Source organism: Schistocerca americana, chromosome 5 (genome assembly GCF_021461395.2).
Source record: "Schistocerca americana isolate TAMUIC-IGC-003095 chromosome 5, iqSchAmer2.1, whole genome shotgun sequence".
Taxonomy (NCBI): domain Eukaryota; kingdom Metazoa; phylum Arthropoda; class Insecta; order Orthoptera; family Acrididae; genus Schistocerca; species Schistocerca americana.
Window position 1 is genome coordinate 513,563,302 of NC_060123.1, and position 23,237 is coordinate 513,586,538.

At 41.3% G+C, this 23,237-nt stretch overlaps 1 protein-coding gene across 2 annotated transcripts in view; it reads left to right on the top strand.

Moving 5' to 3' along the window:
- The window catches only part of LOC124615535, a 147,266-nt gene extending 132,871 nt beyond the window's left edge, over positions 1-14,395 (top strand). Inside the window, exons 11-12 of one of the 2 annotated variants that reach the window (XM_047143499.1) lie at positions 10,666-10,986; positions 13,948-14,395. In XM_047143499.1, the coding sequence (XP_046999455.1) occupies positions 10,666-10,986; positions 13,948-14,100 (474 nt within the window). In that variant the 3' untranslated portion in view covers positions 14,101-14,395. The remainder of the gene's footprint in view (positions 1-10,665; positions 10,987-13,947) is intronic. The other variant, XM_047143500.1, reaches the window with a different exon arrangement.
- The last annotated feature ends 8,842 nt before the right edge of the window (positions 14,396-23,237 follow it).

Consider the following 23,237-nt stretch of genomic DNA (forward strand, 5'->3'; position numbering starts at 1 on the left):
ATTTTACCTTGAAAAAGGAAGCTAGAATTCTGAAAGCTAGAAATAGACAGTATTTGAATTTCTATCTGTGGTTCTGAGATGTTCACCTCCTGGCAGTATGTTTGCACTGGCCAAATGCGACAGTTGTGCTGTGTGGATTGTGGCACAGAAAATCCTTTAACGATGATTGTTTAGGCGTCAGTAACACTGAAGCCCATGTTGTGATGTATTAAAGAGAGAATTAAGTTTCATTGTAAAGCCTGTGAGAAGAGATTAGTCCTTGAACGTTTTGGAGAAAAAGGAAGACAGGAACCTAAAACATTAGGAAATGGTGTTAACAAGTGGGCCAACTTATTGGAGTTCGTTCACTTGTTAATTCGACAAGATTTCGTACTATCAAATGATAACTCAATAAATGCAAAGCTAGTCACAATTCTCAATTCAAATGCAAGATTAGAAAAATATTTATCGTGGTCATCTAAGTACTTTGAAAAATGAAGTTAAGAAACCCCTGAAAACAGCATGCGGTGTGTGGGTAGTGATTCTAGTGTGGTATGATTCCACGCAAGATAATGACATGAACTCTTGTAGAACCAAAGTGTAAACAGTAAATATATAAAGTGTTGTGCATCAGGTCAGAGCTCTCAAGATTTCGACAAACTGCAGAAAACAGTTCGTTATGTATTGCATATGATTTCCCCAAACATTTAGCTGAGAGCCAGCAATGCAACACTACAGACGGATGTGGTTCACATGTAAGTAGAAAACAATCCAACAAAATTAATAAACAAAAGCACGCTGTTAAGTCACACACACTCCAAATGTAAACAGAAAACAATCAAATGAAACTGAAACAAATCAGTTTTATGATCTAAATAGTCCCAACAATCTTACAAATTCCACAGACAGAAATTCTGCAAAAATGAAGATGCACGTTTCCAGGAAGTACACAGGAAAAAGAGAAGAAATGTATATTTTGACAATGAATGCAGCAAAAATCTTTGTGGGTACTGAAGGGAAAAAGTGTGTTGAGACTGTGACTGAAGAACACAATCATTCATACAAAAATGCACTATCGAGCACCAAACAAAATGTGGACTCACTACCCCAGAATTCCTTTGCATCTAAAAATGATGAATCTGAACCAGTATCAAGACAACAGTTGGCACGGGAGATGAACAAGAAATGCTGTATGGTGAGAAAAAGAGCATGGCTACACCTGAGCCGTGTCAAAAGAGGCACAACTCCTGAAAATATCATTAGCTTCCTGCAAAAGACTGTTCTTAAAAGCTTTAAAACAAAAGGGCTTAATAACAGTTTCAAAGTTAATGTTGACTTTGAGCTCAGAGAGAAAGTAATGGATAACACTATATGGCTCAGAAATATTGTGATAAAGTGTTTTTATTCCAGACCCTTCTTTGACAAAGTCACCAAGGGCATTTAAGTTTAAAGGGAGTGAGCTGCACTACTGAAAGACCAGGAATTCTGATATCCACAGTTAAAACAAAACAAAATAGAACATAGAATAGAAATTTAAACTAATTATGCGCTATAAATATTCCATCAAAATGTTCAATGTGCTATTAAAAAAGCAGAGAAGGTACAAGTTCTGCTTGTTGCAGAGGTACCAAATATCTTCATAACAGTTGAGCATGGACTGACTTAAAATGAAATAAAAATGTACCATTTACAGGGTTATAAATAGTGTGTCATCCTTTGGCAGTAGCATTGTATGTGCAGAGGAGTATGAGTAAATGTGTTCCATGGCCAGTTACAAACTGTAGGAATGTGTTTTGAAGCAGCTGCAATTCAAACAAATTTTCACGGCGACAAATGTCTAATATTAGATATAATTTGTTCTCCAAACTCAATGATAAAATATTTCCTAATAGAACTTGAAGTACTGCTTGGCAATGCTACTAAAGAATTCCCATACTTAATAGTAACTGGTGACCTAAATATAAGTACATTGAAACAGAACAGCTGTATAAAATCTTTTCATGATGTTGTAAGCACATATAATATGAATCTGCATGTAAATAGCCCAACAAGGAGCACTAAATCTTCAGAAATAATAATAGATCATGCTTTTATAAATGCACCTTTAAATAAACTGAAATTACGAGGGAAGATTGGAAAGTAACACACATAGCAGCAGCGCAACATTTCCTGGGATGCAGTGTACGATACTGTCCATAACACGCTGAAATTTAACAAAATTAAATGCTCGCTGCTGGGTGCCCAAAAATTTGACAGACAACCACAAGGGTCAGTGAATAAGGACAAGTTTGGATCACTTAATGCACTACGCTTCAAAAGAGCATGATTTTCTGAAAGAAATCATTACTGGTGATGAGTTGTGGGCAATGCAATCTTCATTCTGTATGCAAGGAAATATTATGTTGCAGGTTTCACATTCAGAAATCACATTTGTATTTTGGTTGTTTGTGAAGAAATTGTTAAGCTTTGAGTAACATATATCTGAATTCAACAGCAGCAGGACTGTGGACTATGAAGATAATGGTCAATCATTATGCAATATTGCCGCTCTCATTGATTGTGATTCCACAACTACTAGTGAATGTGGAATCGATGGGTTCCTATTGAATATGGAAGCAATTGGTTCACGAACAACATATTTAATCTCATGCAGGACCTCAGAGGCCTCACACGACTAGCACCGAAGGGGACAGACTGTTCACTTGGTCTTGTGGAACTGTTATAGCCACTACATGTATCTTGAGCCTCTGAGGAGAACCAACATTGCCAGATTGCATTCATCGTCATCGTGGCCCAGCACCTCACTTGGTGTTAAGGGATGGTACTGTGGGAAGATTTCTCTAGTAGTTTACTAAACTGAATACAAAGTAGTGAAACGAGCCATGATAGAACATGTATAAAGAACAGTGTCTAAACATGATTAGAAGAAAATAATACTTTTCTAGATGCTGAACTGATACAAGGAACATGAATTAGTCTCAAAGATTCTTGTAGAGGGGCACTTGCTAATTTTTACAGTGCTAAGCAGCTGTCAGAGGAAGGCCGAGGGCTAACAATGTCCATGTGAATGTGATTGAAGCAATGCTGGATGTCTGGGAATGCAGTGACAGGGAGCATTTACCAACCTTGGTGCGCTGACAGGCAAGACATGTGCAGACCAAGATCCTGAAGTCCCTCTGAACACCCAGCCACAGGAAATGCTGCATCATCAGAGCAGTAGACATACCCGTACTGGTGTGTGCCATGTTGGGCAACCAGCCAAGAGTGGCCTTCCAGAAGGCAGTAAGCAGGAATGAGCATATATCAAATACTGCTTTTTGAGTCGAGATCTGACGTATGTTGAAGGCAGAGTCCGGAAGCAGCATCCAGGTGTGGCTGGGAGAGTTCTGTGTCATCCTTCTGCATGGTCCTAAGTGACTGACAATCCAGGGAAGAGGCAACGGTGCAGATGTGGGTGAGGCAATCAGCAATGACGTCAGTTTCAGTGACTTGATGTATGTCAGTAGCAAATTCGGAGATGAAGGACAGCTGCCGGAATTGATGGGGAACACTAGTCAAATTGATTTTGCAAAGATGTTACAAGCATGTGATTGGTGAAGACCGTGATGTGATTACGTGCTGGGCCTCCACCAATGGCTGAAAGTATTTGATTACCTTGTAGATGATATGGAGCTCTCTGTCGTATGTGCTCTAGTGCCAGTGAGTGCTGAGAGCTTGCTGGTGAAGAAAGAAGTTGCTGCCAGGTATTTCTAGTATGCTGCTACAGGGCAGCACCAATGGCTGTCTCACTGGTGTCAACCCCAATGGCAAGCTGGGGTGGTAGGATGAAGGTTGGCAAGCAGGGTAGCAGCCAAGTCATCCTTTGTGGCAGAGAAGTTGTCTTTTATTTTTGGCATCCACAGCACCGGCTTGTTGCCCTTTGTTTTCAGGGCCATAAATGTACATTATGAGTGGCTTCTGTATAGCAGTGGTTCCTCAGATAGTGATGGAAGAAGTTTAACATGCTGAGGGAGCTGCAGAGGTCCTTGAATGTCTCTGGGGACAGGAATTCGAAGACAGCCTCCACCTTGTTGGGCAGGGTACATGAACGAGCAGCAGAGATGATGTGACCCAGGATCCACCTCACTGGCACCAAGAATGCACTTTGCCATATTGATGACGATGCCGGTATCATGGAGGCATTAAAAAATACTGTATAGGTGCTCACGGAGGCATTAAAAAATACTGCATAAGTACTCACGGTGTTCCTTGGGCATCATGGAAGAAAGAGCATGTTGTCCAAGATGCCGTCCAAGGATCACTGCCACATTTGGGCATCATTATGGAGGCCAAATGTAGTGAAGGAACTCTTGTGGAGCCCATATGGGGTGATGATGGCAATCTTTTGGATAAGCTTTGATGCAGAAAATTGTAGCTTCAACCAACACATAGCTGTGTGTGAGCAACACCAAGTACCGTTCCAGGAAGGTATGTGCTTTCAGCTTCTGGTAATTTCCACTTGGGCACCAGAAGCCATCCTTCTTCTTGGCAACTGGAAGGGTGGATGCCAACAGGCTCTTTGAAGGATGTAGCATGCTGACAACGAACAGCTCATCAAACTTGCCCTTGGCAATCTTGAGTTTGTGTGGTCATAGGGGCTGTGGCCAGCAGACCACCTGAAGTGCACTCAGTGGATGTGTGAGAGCAAGATTTTTGGTCACGAGGTTGGTATATGGGCCGAAATGTGCCACCTGCTTTAAATCAAAGAAAACAGTGAAACAAGTTGTGCACTTCATTGATTTTCCAGTACTGATATCAATGAGGTGCTGGTTGGCAACTTCAGGAAACAGGTGCTAATAGCCGACAAAGTCTGCTCTGATAATGGGGTCAGTAACATCAGCGATGGTGAATGTTCAGGAGCGGTCCATTGCAAGCTGAGGTCAAGGACGCAATAATGTATGCCATAGCTAGTGATGGTAGACTTATTCACTGCTATCAGGATTATGGCTGAGGTGATGCAAGGGTCACCTACAAGATGCCTTGGAAAGATAGACAACTCGTAGCCATGTTGCTCAGGAAAGGTGTGGCGGAGTGAGCATGTCAGACGAACAGGTGCTGCGAGACTGATGAGCAGCCGGGTGTGTCTAATCCTGCTAGTTGTTTGTGTTTGGGTGACAAGAGCATAGCTGCTTGAAGTTCGGTGTGTCCAGGCTGAAATGGTTGTGGTACCAGCAGAGCAAAAGGTGTCAGCAGGTGGCTGGAGTTGTGGTGGCAGTAGCTGTCGTTGCACAGACAGTTAGTGCTGCGGCGGGAAAGGTGGCAATTGGAATCACGGCGGCCCACGGTTGCCTGCAGTATTGCCGTGTTGGCTAGGCCAGAGGATGGGGTAGTGGCTGGTGATGTCATTAGCAGCAAACTGAGCAGTGACGCGAATGAGTTCATGGCAGGGAGGGTGGCGTGATGGTCAGAGCTGAATGCACCAGGTGGGGGGGGGGGGGGGGTGTTAGCCCATGGCAATGGTTCAGATGGTTCAAATGGCTCTGTGCACTATGGGACTTAACATCTGAGGTCATCAGTCCCCAAGAACTTAGAACTACTTAAACCTAGCTAACCTAAGGAATCACACACATCCATGCCCGAGACAGCATTCGAACCTGTTACTGTAGAAGTCGCGCGGTTCCAGACTTAAGCGCCTAGAACCGCTCGTCCACAGCAGCCAGCATGGCAATGGTGGTGGCCGCCAGGGAGACCAGCACCTGTCAGTGAGGCTGGCAGCGTCAGTGAGGGAGAGGTTGGTGTGAAGCCACATCTGTTTGTATCAGGACCGAGAGGTGAGCCAGCAAGATGCTGTACAGGGGACCATTAGAAACCACATGTGGCTCCATCTGACTTTCGAGGTAATGCAGGAATTACAAGAGTTGCCAGTCTCCCCACCACTCAGTGGAAAGGAGGACCCAGACATGCTGCATCTACAACCATGTGAGTTGTAATAGGTGGTGACGCTGGAATGTCTCATAGCAGTCGGTGGCAGGGTGTGATAAGATGATGTTGCCGATCTCCATTACATATGTTGGCTCAATCACCATATCAAACTTGGTGGCATCTTAGGTGATTCCACAGCCGGCAAAGATGGTGTCCACAGAGAAAAACCACAGTCTTGGGTCTTGGGGATTGAAGAGTGGTGTGCAGGCTGCTGCACTAGCAGATGGAGTGGCACCAGCAGGCAGGGGATTGGACATCAACGCGTCGGGGCCAATAGGAACAGTGGTGGCGGCGGCAGATGCTGAGGCTGGCACCAGGATTTGGGCTGCTGGTGGACATGTCACCACAAGATCTGCATGCAGCTCAGTGTTGCAGCATTCCAGCTCTGCAAGGTGCATGGCCAGGTTGATGATGATATTGTGAGACGATGGAGCAGGAACATGCTAACAGAAGTTGTTGGTGTGGTTTACAAGTTGGTGGGAGTGGGTCTGCATGCCTAATGAGACGAGCCAACAACATGCCAAATTTGAAAATTAAGTCGTCAAATTTTATCATCAGGTCACCAGTGTGGGAAGTTTTCCATACCTAATTTGCTATATTGAATATAAGGTAGTGAAATGGGACTTGATGGATGATGTATAAAGAACAGTATCTACACATGGTTAGAAGGGGCATGAGTTAGTCTCAAAGATCAACAGTTTCTTGGTGGATAAATTGTCTCTTGCAGGAAACATTGATGGGGCAGATCAAGAGCGAAGGTTATACGACATGATGGGCAGACTACTAATTGTCTCTTGCAGGAAATATTGATGGGGCAGATCAGGAGTGAAGGTTACATGGCATGATGGGCAGACTCAGATGGTATGCATGTGGGTGCAGAACACAGGCTGATCGGAATGTTTATGGCACAAACTTATAATTACTCACTGGTCTCCATAGTTGGTGTGGTGCAGGCATATCTTTAAATTCAACAGTGAGGTTTCGACACCAAACTTGTCACCAAATGGTGTGTCGATCATGCAGAGAGCATGGAGCTGAACATATGGTGATACCACAAGGAGAAGAGCCAGACTGGGAGCAAAGCCGGGTTGGTGGAAGCATTGCTAGTAGCCTGAGCTACCTTCTTTGAACCGACAACCAGTGACTATAGTATCCTGGTATCCAGTCGTGTGGCAGAATCGATAGCTTGTGGCAGAAGTCATATGCAAAGGAAAAAATGCTGCCTGTCTTAGCAGATGGCCGTAGTGATCTAGGAATGTGTGGGTCTGCTAGACTCAGAAACATTCACTTGTGTTTTGCACAGACAGTAATTTGGACAGCCGATATTACATTTACGGGTTGTTGAGGTTGGCAGCTGTGCCATATATTCAAGATTCTTGTGGCATTCTCTTACAACAACATAATGCAAGGCTGCATGTTGCCTTTGCTGTTCTGACCTACTTTGATAAAAAGTGTGTTTGACTTGCCCTAGCCAGCACATTCGTCAGATCTATCACCCATTGCAGATGATGAAGAAATAGATGAAATGTATGACTAGATAAAAGAAATTATTCAGGTAGTGAAGGGAGACGAAAATTTAATAGTCATGGGTGACTGGAATTCGTCAGTAGGAAAAGGGAGAGAAGGAAACATAGTAGGTGAATATGGGTTGGGGGGAAGAAAAGAAAGAGGAAGCCGCCTTGTAGAATTTTGCACAGAGCATAACTTAATCATAGCTAACACTTGGTTCAAGAATCATAAAAGAAGGTTGTATACCTGGAAGAATCCTGGAGATACTAAAAGGTATCAGATAGATTATATATTATGGTAAGACAGAGATTTAGGAACCAGGTTTTACATTGTAAGACATTTCCAGAGGCAGATGTGGATTCTGACCACAATCTATTGGTTATGAACTGCAGATTGAAACTGAAGAAACTGCAAAAAGGTGGGAATCTAAGGAGATGGGACCTGGATAAACTGAAAGAACCAGAGGTTGTAGAGAGTTTTAGGGAGAGCATAAGGGAACAATTGACAGGAATGGGGGAAAGAAATACAGTAGAAGAAGAATGGGTAGCTCTGAGAGAAGAAGTAGTGAAGGCAGCAGACGATCAAGTAGGTAAAAAGGCGAGGGCTAATAGAAATCCTTGGGTAACAGAAGAAATATTGAATTTAATTGATGAAAGGAGAAAATATAAAAATGCAGTAAATGAAGCAGGAAAAAGGGATACAAACGTCTCAAAAATGAGATCGACAGGAAGTGCAAAATGGCTAAGCAGGGATGGCTAGAGGACAAATGTAAGGATGTAGAGGCTTGTCTCACTAGGGGTAAGATAGATACTGCCTACAGGAAAATTAAAGAGACCTTTGGAGAGAAGAGAACCACTTGTATGAATATCAAGAGCTCAGATGGCAACCCAGTTCTAAGCAAAGAAGGGAAGGCAGAAAGGTGGAAGGAGTATTTAGAGGGTTTATACAAGGGCGATGTACTTGAGGACAATATTATGGAAATGGAAGAGGATGTAGATGAAGACGAAATGGGAGATAAGATACTGCGTGAAGAGTTTGACAGAGCTCTGAAAGACACGAGTCGAAACAAGGCCCCGGGAGTAGACAACATTCCATTAGAACTACTGATGGCCTTGCGAGAGCCAGTCATGACAGAACTCTACCATCTGGTGAGCAAGATGTATGAGACAGGCGAAAAATACCCTCAGACTTCAAGAAGAATATAATAATTCCAATCCCAAGAAAGCAGGTGTTGACAGATGTGAAAATTACCGAACTATCAGTTTAATAAGTCACAGCTGCAAAATACTAACACGAATTCTTTACAGACGAATGGAAAAACTGGTAGAAGCGGACCTCGGGGAAGATCAGTTTGGATTCCGTAGAAATGTTGGAACACGTGTGGCAATACTAACCTTACGACTTATCTTAGAAGAAAGATTAAGGAAAGGCAAACCTACGTTTCTAGCATTTGTAGACTTAGAGAAAACTTTTGACAATGTTAACTGGAATACTCTCTTTCAAATTCTGAACGTGGCAGGTATAAAATACAGGGAGCGAAAGGCTATTTACAATTTGTACAGAAATCAGATGGCAGTTATAAGAGTCGAGGGGCATGAAAGGGAAGCAATGGTTGGGAAAGGAGTGAGACAGGGTTGTAGCCTCTCCCCGATGTTATTCAATCTGTATATTGAGCAAGCAGTAAAGGAAACAAAAGAAAAATTCGGAGTAGGTATTAAAATTCATGGAGAAGAAGTAAAAACTTTGTAATTCTGTCAGAGGCAGCAAAGGACTTGGAAGAGCAGTTGAACGGAATGGACAGTGTCTTGAAAGGAGGATATAAGATGAACATCAACAAAAGCAAAACCAGGATAATGGAATGTAGTCAAATTAAATCGAGTGATGCTGAGGGAATTAGATTAGGAAATGAGACACTTAAAGTAGTAAAGGAGTTTTGCTATTTAGGGAGTAAAATAACTGATGATGGTCGAAGTAGAGAGGATATAAAATGTAGACTGGCAATGGCAAGGAAAGCGTTTCTGAAGAAGAGAAATTTGTTAACATCGAGTATAGATTTAAGTGTCAGGAAGTCGTTTCTGAAAGTATTTGTATGGAGTGTAGCCATGTATGGAAGTGAAACATGGACGATAACTAGTTTGGACAAGAAGAGAATAGAAGCTTTCGAAATGTGGTGCTACAGAAGAATGCTGAAGATAAGGTGGGTAGATCACGTAACTAATGAGGAGGTATTGAATAGGATTGGGGAGAAGAGAAGTTTGTGGCACAACTTGACTAGAAGAAGGGATCGATTGGTAGGACATGTTCTGAGGCATCAAGGGATCACCAATTTAGTAGTGGAGGGCAGTGTGGAGGGTAAAAATCGTAGAGGGAGACCGAGAGATGAATACACTAAACAGATTCAGAAGGATGTAGGTTGCAGTAGGTACTGGGAGATGAAGAAGCTTGCACAGGATAGAGTAGCATGGAGAGCTGCATCAAACCAGTCTCAGGACTGAAGACCACAACAACAACAACAACAACAACAACACCCATTGATAACATCTAGACATGGGTTGCCAAGGGACTGGCACACCACCACTAGCTGGCACTGTGACTCATTAACTGTGATGTAGACTTGAAAAGAAGGAAGGAAGTAGGTTATTGTTTAATGTCACATCAACAACCAGATCATTAGAGATGGAGCACAAGCTCAGATTGTTTCAAGGATGGGGAAGGAAATCAGCAATGCCTTTTCACAAGAACCATCCCAGCAGTTGCCTGGAGTGATTTAGGGAAATCACAGAAAACAACATAAATCAGGATATGGGATATTTGGATGCAGATTTCAACTGTCATATTCCTGAATGCAAGTCCAGTGTGCTGGCCGCTGTGCCACCTCACTTGCTGCCACAGATTGAAAGCAGCTCGGAATCATTTAAATATATCTGTCACTGTGATACCCAGCCAAGTTAAAACCAATATTGCTGCCAGAGCTGGCAGCACGCTGTACTAAATTTCACACCCTATACATCCACAAATCACCTGATAATTTAATCGTCTATTCTTCCTAGTTTGCTGCACATGTACAATAATTACACTTCTGTTATTTGCTATCCTTGCTTAGTTTTAATGGCCAGCAGCACCCTCTGAAAAGAATATGTATCTATATTAATCAGTGCAATATAAAAACCTCACTGAAGCCTTGGTACCATCTTTAACGTGTTTTTGCTCCAACAGATAACAGCTACCAATATTCAGGGTGTGCAAGATGATTCCGGAACAGAGGTCATATCAGATACTTGCTTTATAGTAACAGCAGCCAGCATGCCTGTGCCACTGACAGAGGAAACAGTAGTAACATCAGAATTCCATGAGGAAGAATCCTGCAAAGGATCTGCACGAACTGATTTTACATATGAAGATATATGTACATGGAAGAAGCAGAGCATGAATCTAGAGGAAGATGCAGCTTCCAGCTCCAATGACAGTCCTCTGAAGCAGGCACTAAACCCAGAGGTGTGTGCCTCTGATCCAGAACTGTCTCAAATTGTTCTTCAGGTAATTGCTAACAAATGGATCTATGTTAGCTTAATTTTATTTAAATATGGGTTAAGAAATATGTTTCACTACAAGTCAAAATTGAGCAAATGATATTATACTGGAAAATCCATCTGCATGAATTGTCCACCAGGAATAACAGCCAGCACCAAATTGTGAGATTGACCATACAGTGGAAACACGTGCAGCTGCACAAAATGTGCGTGACACCAATGGCTGCTGCACTCTTGCTATCTGTATCCTGACATGCAGCAGTAACTTGAATGAAATAGATTGGAATTCTTCTTACTGAACATCATTTGGTCAAGCATCTCTGTGGCCTCAATCTTTGCTAGCTCTCCTCTTTCTCACCTCAATCAGCTCTGAAGCTCTGCTAGCACACCTCTCCCCACCTCCAGCCCTGTCCTCATGCCTCCTACTTCACTTAATCTATTGACAACTACGGTACACACTCTACAGTCTCTGCCTTCCACCCCACTCCCCTCCTTCTCCTTCTCACCCAAATCGCTCCACCACTTCATTGTGTGATTCATGTAGCTTCCCTTGCTCTCACCAGGCTGGGTTCCTAGGTGCCATATCCCATTCCTTTGCTCCCTCTCCCTCTCAACTATGTCTTCCTTCCCTCAACACACCCCTCCCTCCCTTCCCTCTTCATCACATTCATTACACCTTACACACCCAATCACTCCAGGTGGGCTACAGTGCTAGGATGAAGTAGTCAGCTAAAACTGTGTACATGTACATGTGTTTTTGTTAATTAACTTTAAAAGGGAACATTGTCTAAAAGCTGAGCAATGATTTCAGTTTTGTTAATGTGACTCTCAACTGGCTTTATATTCTTTTCATTATTTGTATTTAATTCCATCACCTGAGAGCCCTAACTGGTAACGTCTCCAACTATATGCTGTTCATGTTGTAGCACTCAGCTAAGTTGTAAAAAATCATATACCACTCATTTATCATTCAGAAAAGATATCATTCTAGTTTTTTAATTAGTGGGCACAAAAGCAAACTCATTGTGATGTTTTGGTTATAACCAAAGAGCTAAAAAGAAAACTAAAACATCTTCTTTATTAGTCAGGATGTAAGTAGAGAATTCTTGCAAAAATTGAAACAGCAAATGACACATTTTGTATAATTACCCACAGCAGAAACATAGCTCCAAGTACCACTTTGGGTACATTACTTTTACAGGGTGTGGCAGAAAACTAGGCCAATTTTGATACAGCAAAACAAGCTGAGGTAACATTTTCAATCACAATGACAAAACCCATACACATTGCCATTTCATGCACTGTTCATGTTATGAAAACAATATCCTGTAGATGGCCATCATTCTTACATTGAGACTCAAAGGCAATATGCAGTTTACATCGTTCACAGCACATTCAATCATCTGTATAGGAATGCTTCTGATTTATGAATCAATGGTGTCTTTCAGTGTCATAATTTCTGTAGACACCCCCAAGGGAAGTAATCACAGACTGATAAATTTTGAGATCTGGGGAGGTCATAAAATGCCCCATTCCTTGAAATGATGTGGATACCAAACACACTGTGCACTGTTGCCACTGAAATTTGAGTACAATGAGATTGTACCACCATCTTACTCATTTGCAGGAAACTGTTAAATTGAGATGTGAGGAAAGTATCAACCATGGCTGTATATTGCTTAGATGTGACTGTGGTCTCTCGACAATGTTCATCCCCAAAGAAAGAAAGGACCGATTATGCCCACTGAAGAGAAAATGCATCACACTGTGATCTTCTGTCTGCGTAAGACACATTGATGGACTTCGTGAGGATTTTCCTCACCCTGTTGATGGTAGTTTTGTTTGCTGACATAACCACTGTGATGAAAATGTGCCTTGTCACTCATCTATAGCAATGTTAAGAGCCTTCACTGTTATTAATTTTAGTCAACAATCATTTGGTTTTCATAATCACATACTTCACCCTGTACAGCTGCAATTTGTCTCACAGAATGCTTCTGATGGTTGGTTATAACATTTTGGACCTCCTCTTTTTGTTTCTGTGAGCAACTTGTGGGCCTTCATGGTGATTTCAGCTTAAGTGCACGTCCTGTTTTTCACCCATAATCTGACTGCATGTGCCGATAGTATAGAACCATTTTGTCTAAGGGTAAATGGCATTGGGATTCCTGTTCAGCAACAGCAACACAGTCACTATTTTTGTAAAAGGTTTTGTACAATGCTTACAACTTTCCTCCATCCTCTGAAATTTTCTATTTTCAAAGCTTTGTATGCAGATTTGCTGAACTGTATTGTGTGCAAATGCAGATCCAAACAACTTTTCCATATTTTGTAATAGAGAGATTAGTGTTAAATGTATTGTAATTGAGGTATTAGAATGTTGTTACCATATCTGATATGTTCTTCATTCTGAATTGTACTTACAAGTTTGTTTTACCATTCTTCATGCAGTTAATAATCTGTATATAAAAACAACAAGGGCCAATTGTATAAACATTTGACTGTACATTAACACAGAAAATGGCTTCAAACCAAACTTAACTCAGAAGTCTGTATTGTATAAATGTTATCCTAGATTATATCAGTGTGAAGTACAACAAACTTTGACGCGAAAATTCGATGATCAAATTTGGGTTCAAATGTAACTGTCAGTTCAAAATGTAGTGACATAACAGAACCATACTTTTGTTTTGTGCAGATACAAATTGCAAGAATAAAAGAGTTGTTATTAACATGTAAATGTATGACTATGCCACTCCCATACTGCAGCTCAAAACATCACTGAACCTTCTTCAGTGAATCCAAGTTTTGAGTTGTACAGTAGAGTCCTGAATAGAGTTCAATTTCTGCACTACAGTCAAAACTGACTTCCAGTCAGTGATGTTTATACAATCAGTCCTATGTGTTGCTGTCCCTCAGTAAGAAAAACATTTCCAAATATATAATTACAGTTTTCTATTTTATGCAGGATGAAACACTGAATATCCAAGTTGACACACAAGAAGATAATCTAATGACAATAAGTGATACATACGGTGAATATCAAGTACTAATTCTTGAGCAACAAAGTAATGTGAAACAATTTTCAGAATCAACAATTAATTTGAGAGATCTTCAATAATTATAGTAATTAAGAAACTACAGCTGCAAAGAAGTTTAAGCAGAAATCAATTCGTACTGAATACAACCAAAAAGGGACCAATGTGTTTACCAAAACAAACGCAATGTGTTACTAGTTTCCTAACATATTCACATGATAATGGACATTCTCTTTAATTAAACACAATTTCCACTGAATACTCATGTGTTTATTCTATGTATTAGTGATATTGAAATGATTGATTGTTTTTCCACCTTTGTATACATGCATGTGAAGCGACTGTTCTATGTCCTTTGACAACTACAATGTTTGCAAAATGGGCTTAAAATATAATTATAAAATAAATATCAATTGAAGAGTTTTTCAACATTGCTTACAAAGTCTATTAAACACTGTGAAGTCCTTTATGTAGTTGGACAACACTTCCATATCAGCACGATCAGTGAACTTCAATCCAAGGAATAATGAAGCCAAGTTTTCACACCTGAAAATTATGACAGAGAAAAAGAGTCAAGTTACATTTTTTCAATGATGACGTTACCCCATGCATCATAAACTTTTATGGCATGGTAGAGAAAAATAGGAAGAAAAGTGAGGCATCATTGTAAATGGATGTCATATTCTTACAAGCTACAATTGTGTTACCTGTAGGAAAGAAGTACAGCCTGCATAGAATGACGATTGAAAAATAATAAATAGCAGTAAATGAAGTAAGAATGAAAGTATTTGTACTCTGAGCATACCATGGGTTACCAATATCTATAGAGTAAGCATTCAGATGTGCAGAACAAATTATTTGTTGCCAACACTCATTGCCTCCGAAGTCCCATGACCTTGGCATCGTGTAACGGTTTGCCCAAAAGCACTCAGCAAATTCTGAATGTCATTACACTGCTATTATAGACAGATCCCGATCAAGAGCGCCATGGATTTTGCATTCGTGTTTGATAGTCACCTTAACAAATAGCATTTTATACCTGGAATTAAATTGGTTTAAAGCTATGAAGAGATAATTGCAAGGGCATTTCACTTGTTTACAACAAGTATCACAGCACATGTCACTATTTTTTTCTTATGGGAATAGAAGAGAAGAGCCGCCTGTTATCTTTAGGTTTAGTACTGCAATTGCTCATATTGTAGAGTCTCTCTCTTAATAAATTATGCAGTGTGGCATTATGAAACGGCTTCCTACGAAGCTAAAGTAAGTGTCCTGAAAAACACTGAATTTGGATTAACAATTTACATCGGTCCATTGTCCTTTATTGACTTTCCTTTGTATAATTTTCTCTTTACAACAAGCAAGCTTTAAAAAAAGCATTTGACCATATTTCTTTAGCACTTTGTATTTATGAGTATCCACTATGCTATGGAGTTAATTTTATGCGAAAAAAGAAAACTAAAGTATTATTTATACATAATCATTCTCCACACCATATTAGTATCTTAGATTCTGATTCTGATTATGATTACATTAAAATAAGTACATTGATTTGGAAACCTATATAATACAGAAGTAATTACTCAGACAGTTCTACATAAATCTTCGTTCCATATGATCGTTTCTTGGTTACAAAGTACACACTAATGAATTTATGTAATGCTTGTCTTGCAAATATGTGTCGAGGCATTCACACAAATTACCCGTATGGTATTAATTCTTGATTTTCAACATATAAAGTGCCTTTTACTTGCACAGTAACTTTAATTATGCCTTTGTAGAACTTTCCAATGAAAAGTGACATATACTCCTTTGATTTTCATCCATAGCATCAACAATTATACAGCACTGCAGTTACAAATAAATAAATGTATAAAAACTGAGTAAATATGTCTCATATTAAAGCGATAGAGGGGCTGGCCAGTACTTACCTCAGCTCAGTACAGCCGATAGATACACAAAACAGAACAGAAAATTTACGTTCCTAGCTTTCGGAACTTTACTTTGTTCCTTCGTCAGGGAGGGGAGAGGGGTGGGGGAGGGGGGGGGGGGGCAAGAATGGAAAGTGGATTCAGTTACTCACAACCCAGGTTATGAAGCAACAAGTAAAGGTAAACAGGGAGGGTAGCAAGTATGGAGGCATGGTTGTCAGAGGGAAGACAAAGATATTCTACTGTAAGTACTGTGCCAGCTTCAAACCAAAGAGGATGCATACAGAAGTAAAGAGGTATATAGTATAAAGATAAACGCAACTATGTAGGATGAAAAGATGCGTGAACAGCTAAAGAGCAAAGGGAAGGAGGAGAAGACTGAGTAAATGGGAGTGAGGTTGGTTAACGTAGGTTCAGTCCTGGGGGATGGCGGGATGAATGGATGTGTTGGAGTGCAAGTTCCCATCTCCACAGTTCCGAGGGACTGGTGTTGGGTGGGAGAAGCCAAATGGCACGTACGGTGTAGCAGGTTCCTAGGTCCCTAGAATTATGCTGGAGGGCATGCTCTGCTACTGGGTATTGGACATATCCTAGGCGGACAGTTCGTCTGCATCCGTTCATGCGCTCAGCCAGTTTAGTTGTCATCATACCGATGTAAAAGGCTGTGCAGTGCAGGCATGTCAGCTGATAAATGACATGTGTTTTTTCACATGTGGCCCTGCCTTGAATTGTATATGTTTTACCAGTAGCGGGGCTGGAGTAGGTGGTTGTGGGGGGGGATGCATGGCGCAAGGTTTTGCATCAGGGTCGGTTACAGGGGTAGGAACCACTGGGTAGAGAAGGTAGTCTGGGAATATTGTAGGGTTTGACAAGAACGTTACGGAGGTTAGGGGGGTGACTAGATACTGTGGCAGAGAAAGGTAGCCAGTGGCACAAAAAGATCACCAGCAACACAGAATCGATGGAAATGTATGATACCGGTAGGTGCGGAAAAGATTGTTGGTAGTGATTGTTGGCTGGAAAACAGCTGATAACGAACATTAAAACTATGGAATGTTAAATAAAGGGAAATGAAACTAGCACAGTTGGTGACTAGATACTGTGGCAGAGAAAGATAGCCAATGGCACAAAAAAATCACCAGCAACACGGAATCGACGGAAATGGATGATAATGGTAGGTGCGGAAAAGATTGTTGGTAGTGATTGTTGGTAGATACTGTGGCAGAGAAAGATAGCCAATGGCACAAAAAGATCGTCAGCAACACGGAATCAATGCTAACAACACATGTCATTTATCAGCTGACATGCCTGCACTGCACAGCCTTTTACATCGGTATGATGACAACTAAACTGGCTGAGCGCATGAACGGATGCAGACGAACTGTCCGCCTAGGATATGTCCAATACCCATAGCAGGGCATGCTCTCCAGCATAATTCTAGGGACCTAGGAACCTGCTACACCGTACATGCCATTTGGCTTCTCCCACCCAACACCAGTCCCTCGGAACTGTGGAGATGGGAACTTGCACTCCAACACATCCTTTCATGCCGCCATCCCCCTGGACTGAACCTACGTTAACCAACCTCACTCCCATTTACTCAGTCTTCTCCTCTTCCCTTTGCTCTTTAGCTGTTCACGCATCTTTTCATCCTACATAGTTGCGTTTATCTTTATACTATATACCTCTTTACTTCTGTATGCATCCTCTTTGGTTTGAAGCTGGCACAGTACTTACAGTAGAATATCTCTGATAACAATGCCTCCATCCTTGCTACCCTCCCTGTTTACCTTTATGTGTTGCTTCATAACCTGGGTTGTGAGTAACTGAATTCACTTTCCCTTCTTCCCCCCACCCCCCTCTCCTCCCTGACGAAGGAACAAAGTAAAGTTCCGAAAGCTAGGAACGTAAATTTTCTGTTCTGTTTTGTGTATCTATCGGCTGTACTGAGCTGAGGTAAGTACTGGCCAGCCCCTCTATCTCTTTGTTAGTATTTGTTTCACATCTTTATATGAGATTTTCCATTAATCATTTAGATCTCGTATTAAAGCTTCAGTCTTACAAGGAGAGGTCCCCAGCATTAGAATTGACTTTCTGAAACCATTTATATGGTGATGTAGGTTAACGTCACAGGTATCACACTCATCCCGGTGGGCCCTTGTTTGATAGTAAAAAAGAAACACGGAATCACGGAATTTCATGTGATGCTCTACAGCTTTAAAAAAGGAATTTTAGACAGACTTGTTGCATAGTGTAATGGATGAGACACAGTCCTCACATGCAAAGGATTGTCATTTCAAATCTTGTCAATTGCTTTGACAATTTTTATTTTTAAATCTTAATAAAATGATGGTGATCACTATTTTTATTCAATTAAAAGGTCTAAATGTAATTTTATTTCTACTGCTTTCAAAAATCATTTTAATCATCATTTTAACTTTTTCAATTGATCTGATTTTTTTCTTGCTGACATTCATTCTTCATTTGGAATGCGAATTAATTATTTTATTTATCTATCATAATATTTAAACATCTGCAAATGGTCTATCCATTAAAAAACAAAATATGAAATAATCTATTGGGGCAATGGTATAGAAAATGTATTTTTCATTACAGTACGTAAATTTTTGGATGGTGATCATCGTAGACACATTTAAAATGTAAATTCTTAATGCGCTACGGACAAAATAATGCAGATCAAGAGCTTAACAAAAAAAGGGGCTATAAGTAAAACAAAATTCAAGCTAAATGTAAAAGAGAAATGCAATAACATGGACAAAAATATAGGATGATAAAATGGAAGAAACTAAATCAACATAAATAGATGAAAATAATTAAATTCACATGAACAAAAATTCCAAGTGAAAAAATAATAATAGGAAGAAAAATGAAAGCAAATGAAAAACTTGCTTTGATGATTAAAATAAGATGTCAAAGGAATAGAAATAAAAAAGTTACATTCAAACTAATTACCTGAATAAAAATAATGACATTGTCATGTAGAAGAGGGTGTAAGTATATGAATGACGAACACTAACTTCACTTAACGAAGCTTTATTCAGCACTTGCACATACAAGAGCCGGGAGCAAACTTCCTCTAGCCAGATCACATACAGTATATATACAGCTACAGAACATTCCAGTAAAATGCTTCTTGACATTTGTGGATACTTCTTGAATGTACTCAAACTGAATAAAGAAATTAAAATTGTACAGTACAGGTGCGTTTTGAACTCACGGCTCTCAATGCAACAGTTTAGTATCATACCCACTACACCATGGTGCTACTCAGATTTTTCTGCAACATTGCTCCCTCCTTAAGTGAACAGCATCTCAGTGTTAAATCGTCCTAGTCCGAGAACGAGTCATTGGTCCTGCATACTCCGACTCCCAATGACTGATGTTCGCCCTGGCGGTGATCTTCTTAGAACTTCCTTTGCTGCTAAGCTCTTTGTTACCTTTCCGCTTGTTGCCTGTCGCTGGAGCTTCAAATTTACCCTGGGTTGCAGGATCCTTATAGGGCCTCATTCGAAGGATATGGACCATATCTCTGATCTTTTGTTGTCTTGTGTCAGGGCCGAAATCTTCAACTTCATAAGTAACATCAGACAACTGTTTTACAACATCATAAGGTCCAGAGTAGTGCCTGAGGAGCTTCTCAGAGAGACCAACCTTCCGAACAGGAGTGAAGATCCAGACAAGGTCACCAGGCTGGTAGACAACAGGGTGGTGGCTCGCATCATACCTTTGGCGATCATTTTCCTGAGCCTGCAGCGTGGGGAGTCAAGTTAACTGCCGAGCTTCCTCAGCTCTGGTTAACACCTGGCCAATGAAGTCGTCGTCCACATCATCAGGATGTAAACACAGTGTCCATCGTCGTAGCCACCTCACGCTCATGCACCAGGAAAAATAGCGTAAATCCTGTGGTGTCTTGTTTCGCGGTGTTTCAGGCAAACATCACAAAAGGTAGCACCTCATCCCCGTTGCTCTGCTCAACATTGACAAACATTGATAGCGTGTTGGCCAAGGCCTTATTACGGTGTTCAGTAAGCCCGTTAGTTTGCGGATGGCAGGCAGTCGTCGTGTAATGAGTAATGTTGCACCGACGGTTTATCTCTGTCACAAGATTTGATTGAAAAACTTTCCCTCGATCTGTAATTAACGACCTTGGGGCACCGTGTTTTAATACAATGTCTTATATGATGAATTTGGCTACCTTGAATGCTTCCTCTGTTTTCACAGCTTTTGTAATGACATAGCGTGTCAGATAATCAGTGCAAACAATAATCCATCTATTGCCACTAGCAGACATTGGAAATCATCCAAGGAGGTCAATCCCAACATACTGGAAAGGTGTTTCGGCTGGTGGAATTGGTATGAGTCGGCCAGGTGGTTTCTGAGGAACCGCCTTTCTCCTCTGGCACTCTCGACAGTGCAGCACGTAGCGATGGACACTCCTAAATAAACGTGGCCAGAAAAATCTCTTGCAGATCCTATCGTATGTCTTAATAAATCCTAAATGTCCGGCCTCAGGTGTGTCATGGAATTTCAGTAGACCATCTAAGTGCAGGTGTTTAGGGATCACTGATAGCCACCTCTTTCCAAATGGATTAAAGTTTTTCTTTCAAAATAATCCATTGGCTACCTTAATTGTCCTTTCACATCCTCTGACCGATTTAAGGCAAGCATAATTAGAGATATCTTGGCACTCTTCTTCTGCTCAGCATAGAGATACTGGAGTGCATCGAGATAGTCACTATCTTCATCAAAGTCTTGATGGTCTTGCACAGGATTTCTTGAGAGACAGTTGGCATCTTGGTGTTTTCTTCCACTTTTGTACACTATGGTAATGTCATACTCTTGAAGACATAGTGCCCACCTTGCGAGTTGTCCTGTTGGATCCTTAAGACCTGTCAACCAACAAAGTGAATGATGGTCTGTAACAACTGTGAATGGCCTTCCATAGAGATACTGCCAAAATTTGCACACGGCTCAGATCACAGCAAGACATTCTCTTTCTGTAGTTGAGTAGTTTCTCTCAGTTTCTGTAAGTGTCCTAGAAGCATAGGCTATAACCTTCTCTTTTCCATCCGAAATCCGCACCAGAACAGCACCGATCCCATACCCACTGGCATCTGTGTGTAGTTCTGTAGGTGCTCTCTCATCATACAGACAAAGTACAGGGTCAGTCATCAGAGCTTTTCGCAGCACATTGAAAGAATCTTGTTGAGCACCACCCCAGATAAATTCTAGCATCAGCTTTTAACAACTCTTCGTTTGGCCTGGCTTTGATACAAAAGTCTTCGATAAAATGAAGGTAATAAGAACATAATCCGAGGAAGCTTCTCATGTCTCTAATACTTTTAGGAATAGGAAATTCCGTTCTAGATCTCACCTTTTCTGGGTCTGACCGCACACCTTCATTTGACACAAGGTGTCCAAAGAGACACTTTCTTGTATTAAGTTTCAGTCCGGCTTGTTGGAGACACTTAAGAGCGGCCCCCAGTCTTTTTTACGTGTTCATCAAATGCCTCTGAAAACAATATAATGTCATCTAAATAACAAAGACACATTGTCCACTTCAGGTGACTTAGAAGATTATACATCATCCATTCAAAAGTTGCTGGTTTACACAAACCAAATGGCATTGCCTTAAACTCATACAGGCCCTCAGGGGTGATGAATGCAGTTTTCTCACAATCAGCCTCATCTACCTCAATTTGCCAGTATCTCAAGTACATGTCCATGGTTAAGAGAAACTTAGCCCCCTTCAGACAATCTAGTGTATTGTCAATGCGTGGAAGAGGGTAAACGTCCTTTTAGTTATCTTATTAAGCTTCCTGTAATCAACACAAAAACACCAACTGCCACCCTTCTTCCTGACAAGAACCACTGGTGACGACCGTGGGCTCTGCGAAGGGTGAATGATGTCATTCTTCATCATTTTCTCTACATTGTCGCAAATTATTCGACATTCTGTTGCTGACACACAGTATGCTCTCTGGCTACAGGGTGATGGTCTCCAGAGCTAATCCTGTGCTTCACTGTCGATTTGTATAATTTGCTCTTCACCTGTGGATTGAAACATTCAGAAAAATCTTGAAGAATGGCAAGAAGCTTCTTCTGTTGATCCTTAGTGAGGTCTGGTGATAGTTGAGCTAGAAGATCTTGTCTCATAGTGGTGGTGCTAATTTCGCCCACAGACTCGGCATGGGAGGTTTCTATTATGCTTAGCTGTTCTGCAATTAACGGCTCAGTGTTTGCTATGCACATGCGTCTTGGAAGGATCTACGGTTCTCGGTGACAGTTAACTATCCACAATTCACTGAATCCATTCTTATTATGGATGACAGAGACTGGGATGACAAAGTTATTCTTTAGTGGTTTGCTTCTCTGACATTCCACCACAAGATCCATGGGTTAATGCATGGCATTGGGCTGGGCCATCCATGAGGATATCAACGTAGTTACCTATCATTTTTGTAGTGATCGACGGTGGAGGATTTTTCTCTTCGGCAGCCTCACCCCCAAGGAAGGTCACACCCTTTAGTTTTCCAGGTTGTGGCGACTAGGTGATCAGCTGAACCTTCTAAACAGTGATGGAGACCTTGATCAGCGTGTTGGGGAGCGTCCTCTCCAGCAGCTAGCTTGCGGCGATGGTGACCTACGTCATTCTGCACCCATATCTTCTTGTTCATCTTCGTCATCCCAGAGTTGGCGTTGGCTGAGATCGGTCTGCTGTCTTCTGGCACGGGCGTCATCAAATATCCGCTGCCTCTCTCGACATTAGTGCACCACATGTCCCGGTCATCTGCAATGGAAACATACTGGTTGGTTATCCTGGGTTCTCCAGACGTCAATCTTCCTTGGTGCCCGACCAGGTTCCTCATGCGGCATTGTAGGAACGTCACTTCGCCTGGGTCTCGACTTTATCGTTTTAAAGGGCAATGAAGGACGAGAGATTGGGTTCAATGTCTGTTCCGCTTCCTCCCTTATGACCCCTTGAAGTGTCTCGGTTTTTTGCTGGTGCAATCCAAGTGCCTTCTGAACTTCTTCTCACTATCTGACGAAGAACACTTGTGAAATCAGTTTCTTCCTCCATCACAGACATTGATACGTTTGGAAGCTGTTCAAACTTCTTGCATGTAATTATTTTTTGATGCAGTGTCTTAATATACAGGCACCATTTTATTTGCTGTCAAAATCTCCTTCAGGAATAGGGCTTGAGACATGTCCTCCGCAACACCCTTCATGAGATGTGCAACCTTATCTTCCTCCTTCATTCTAGG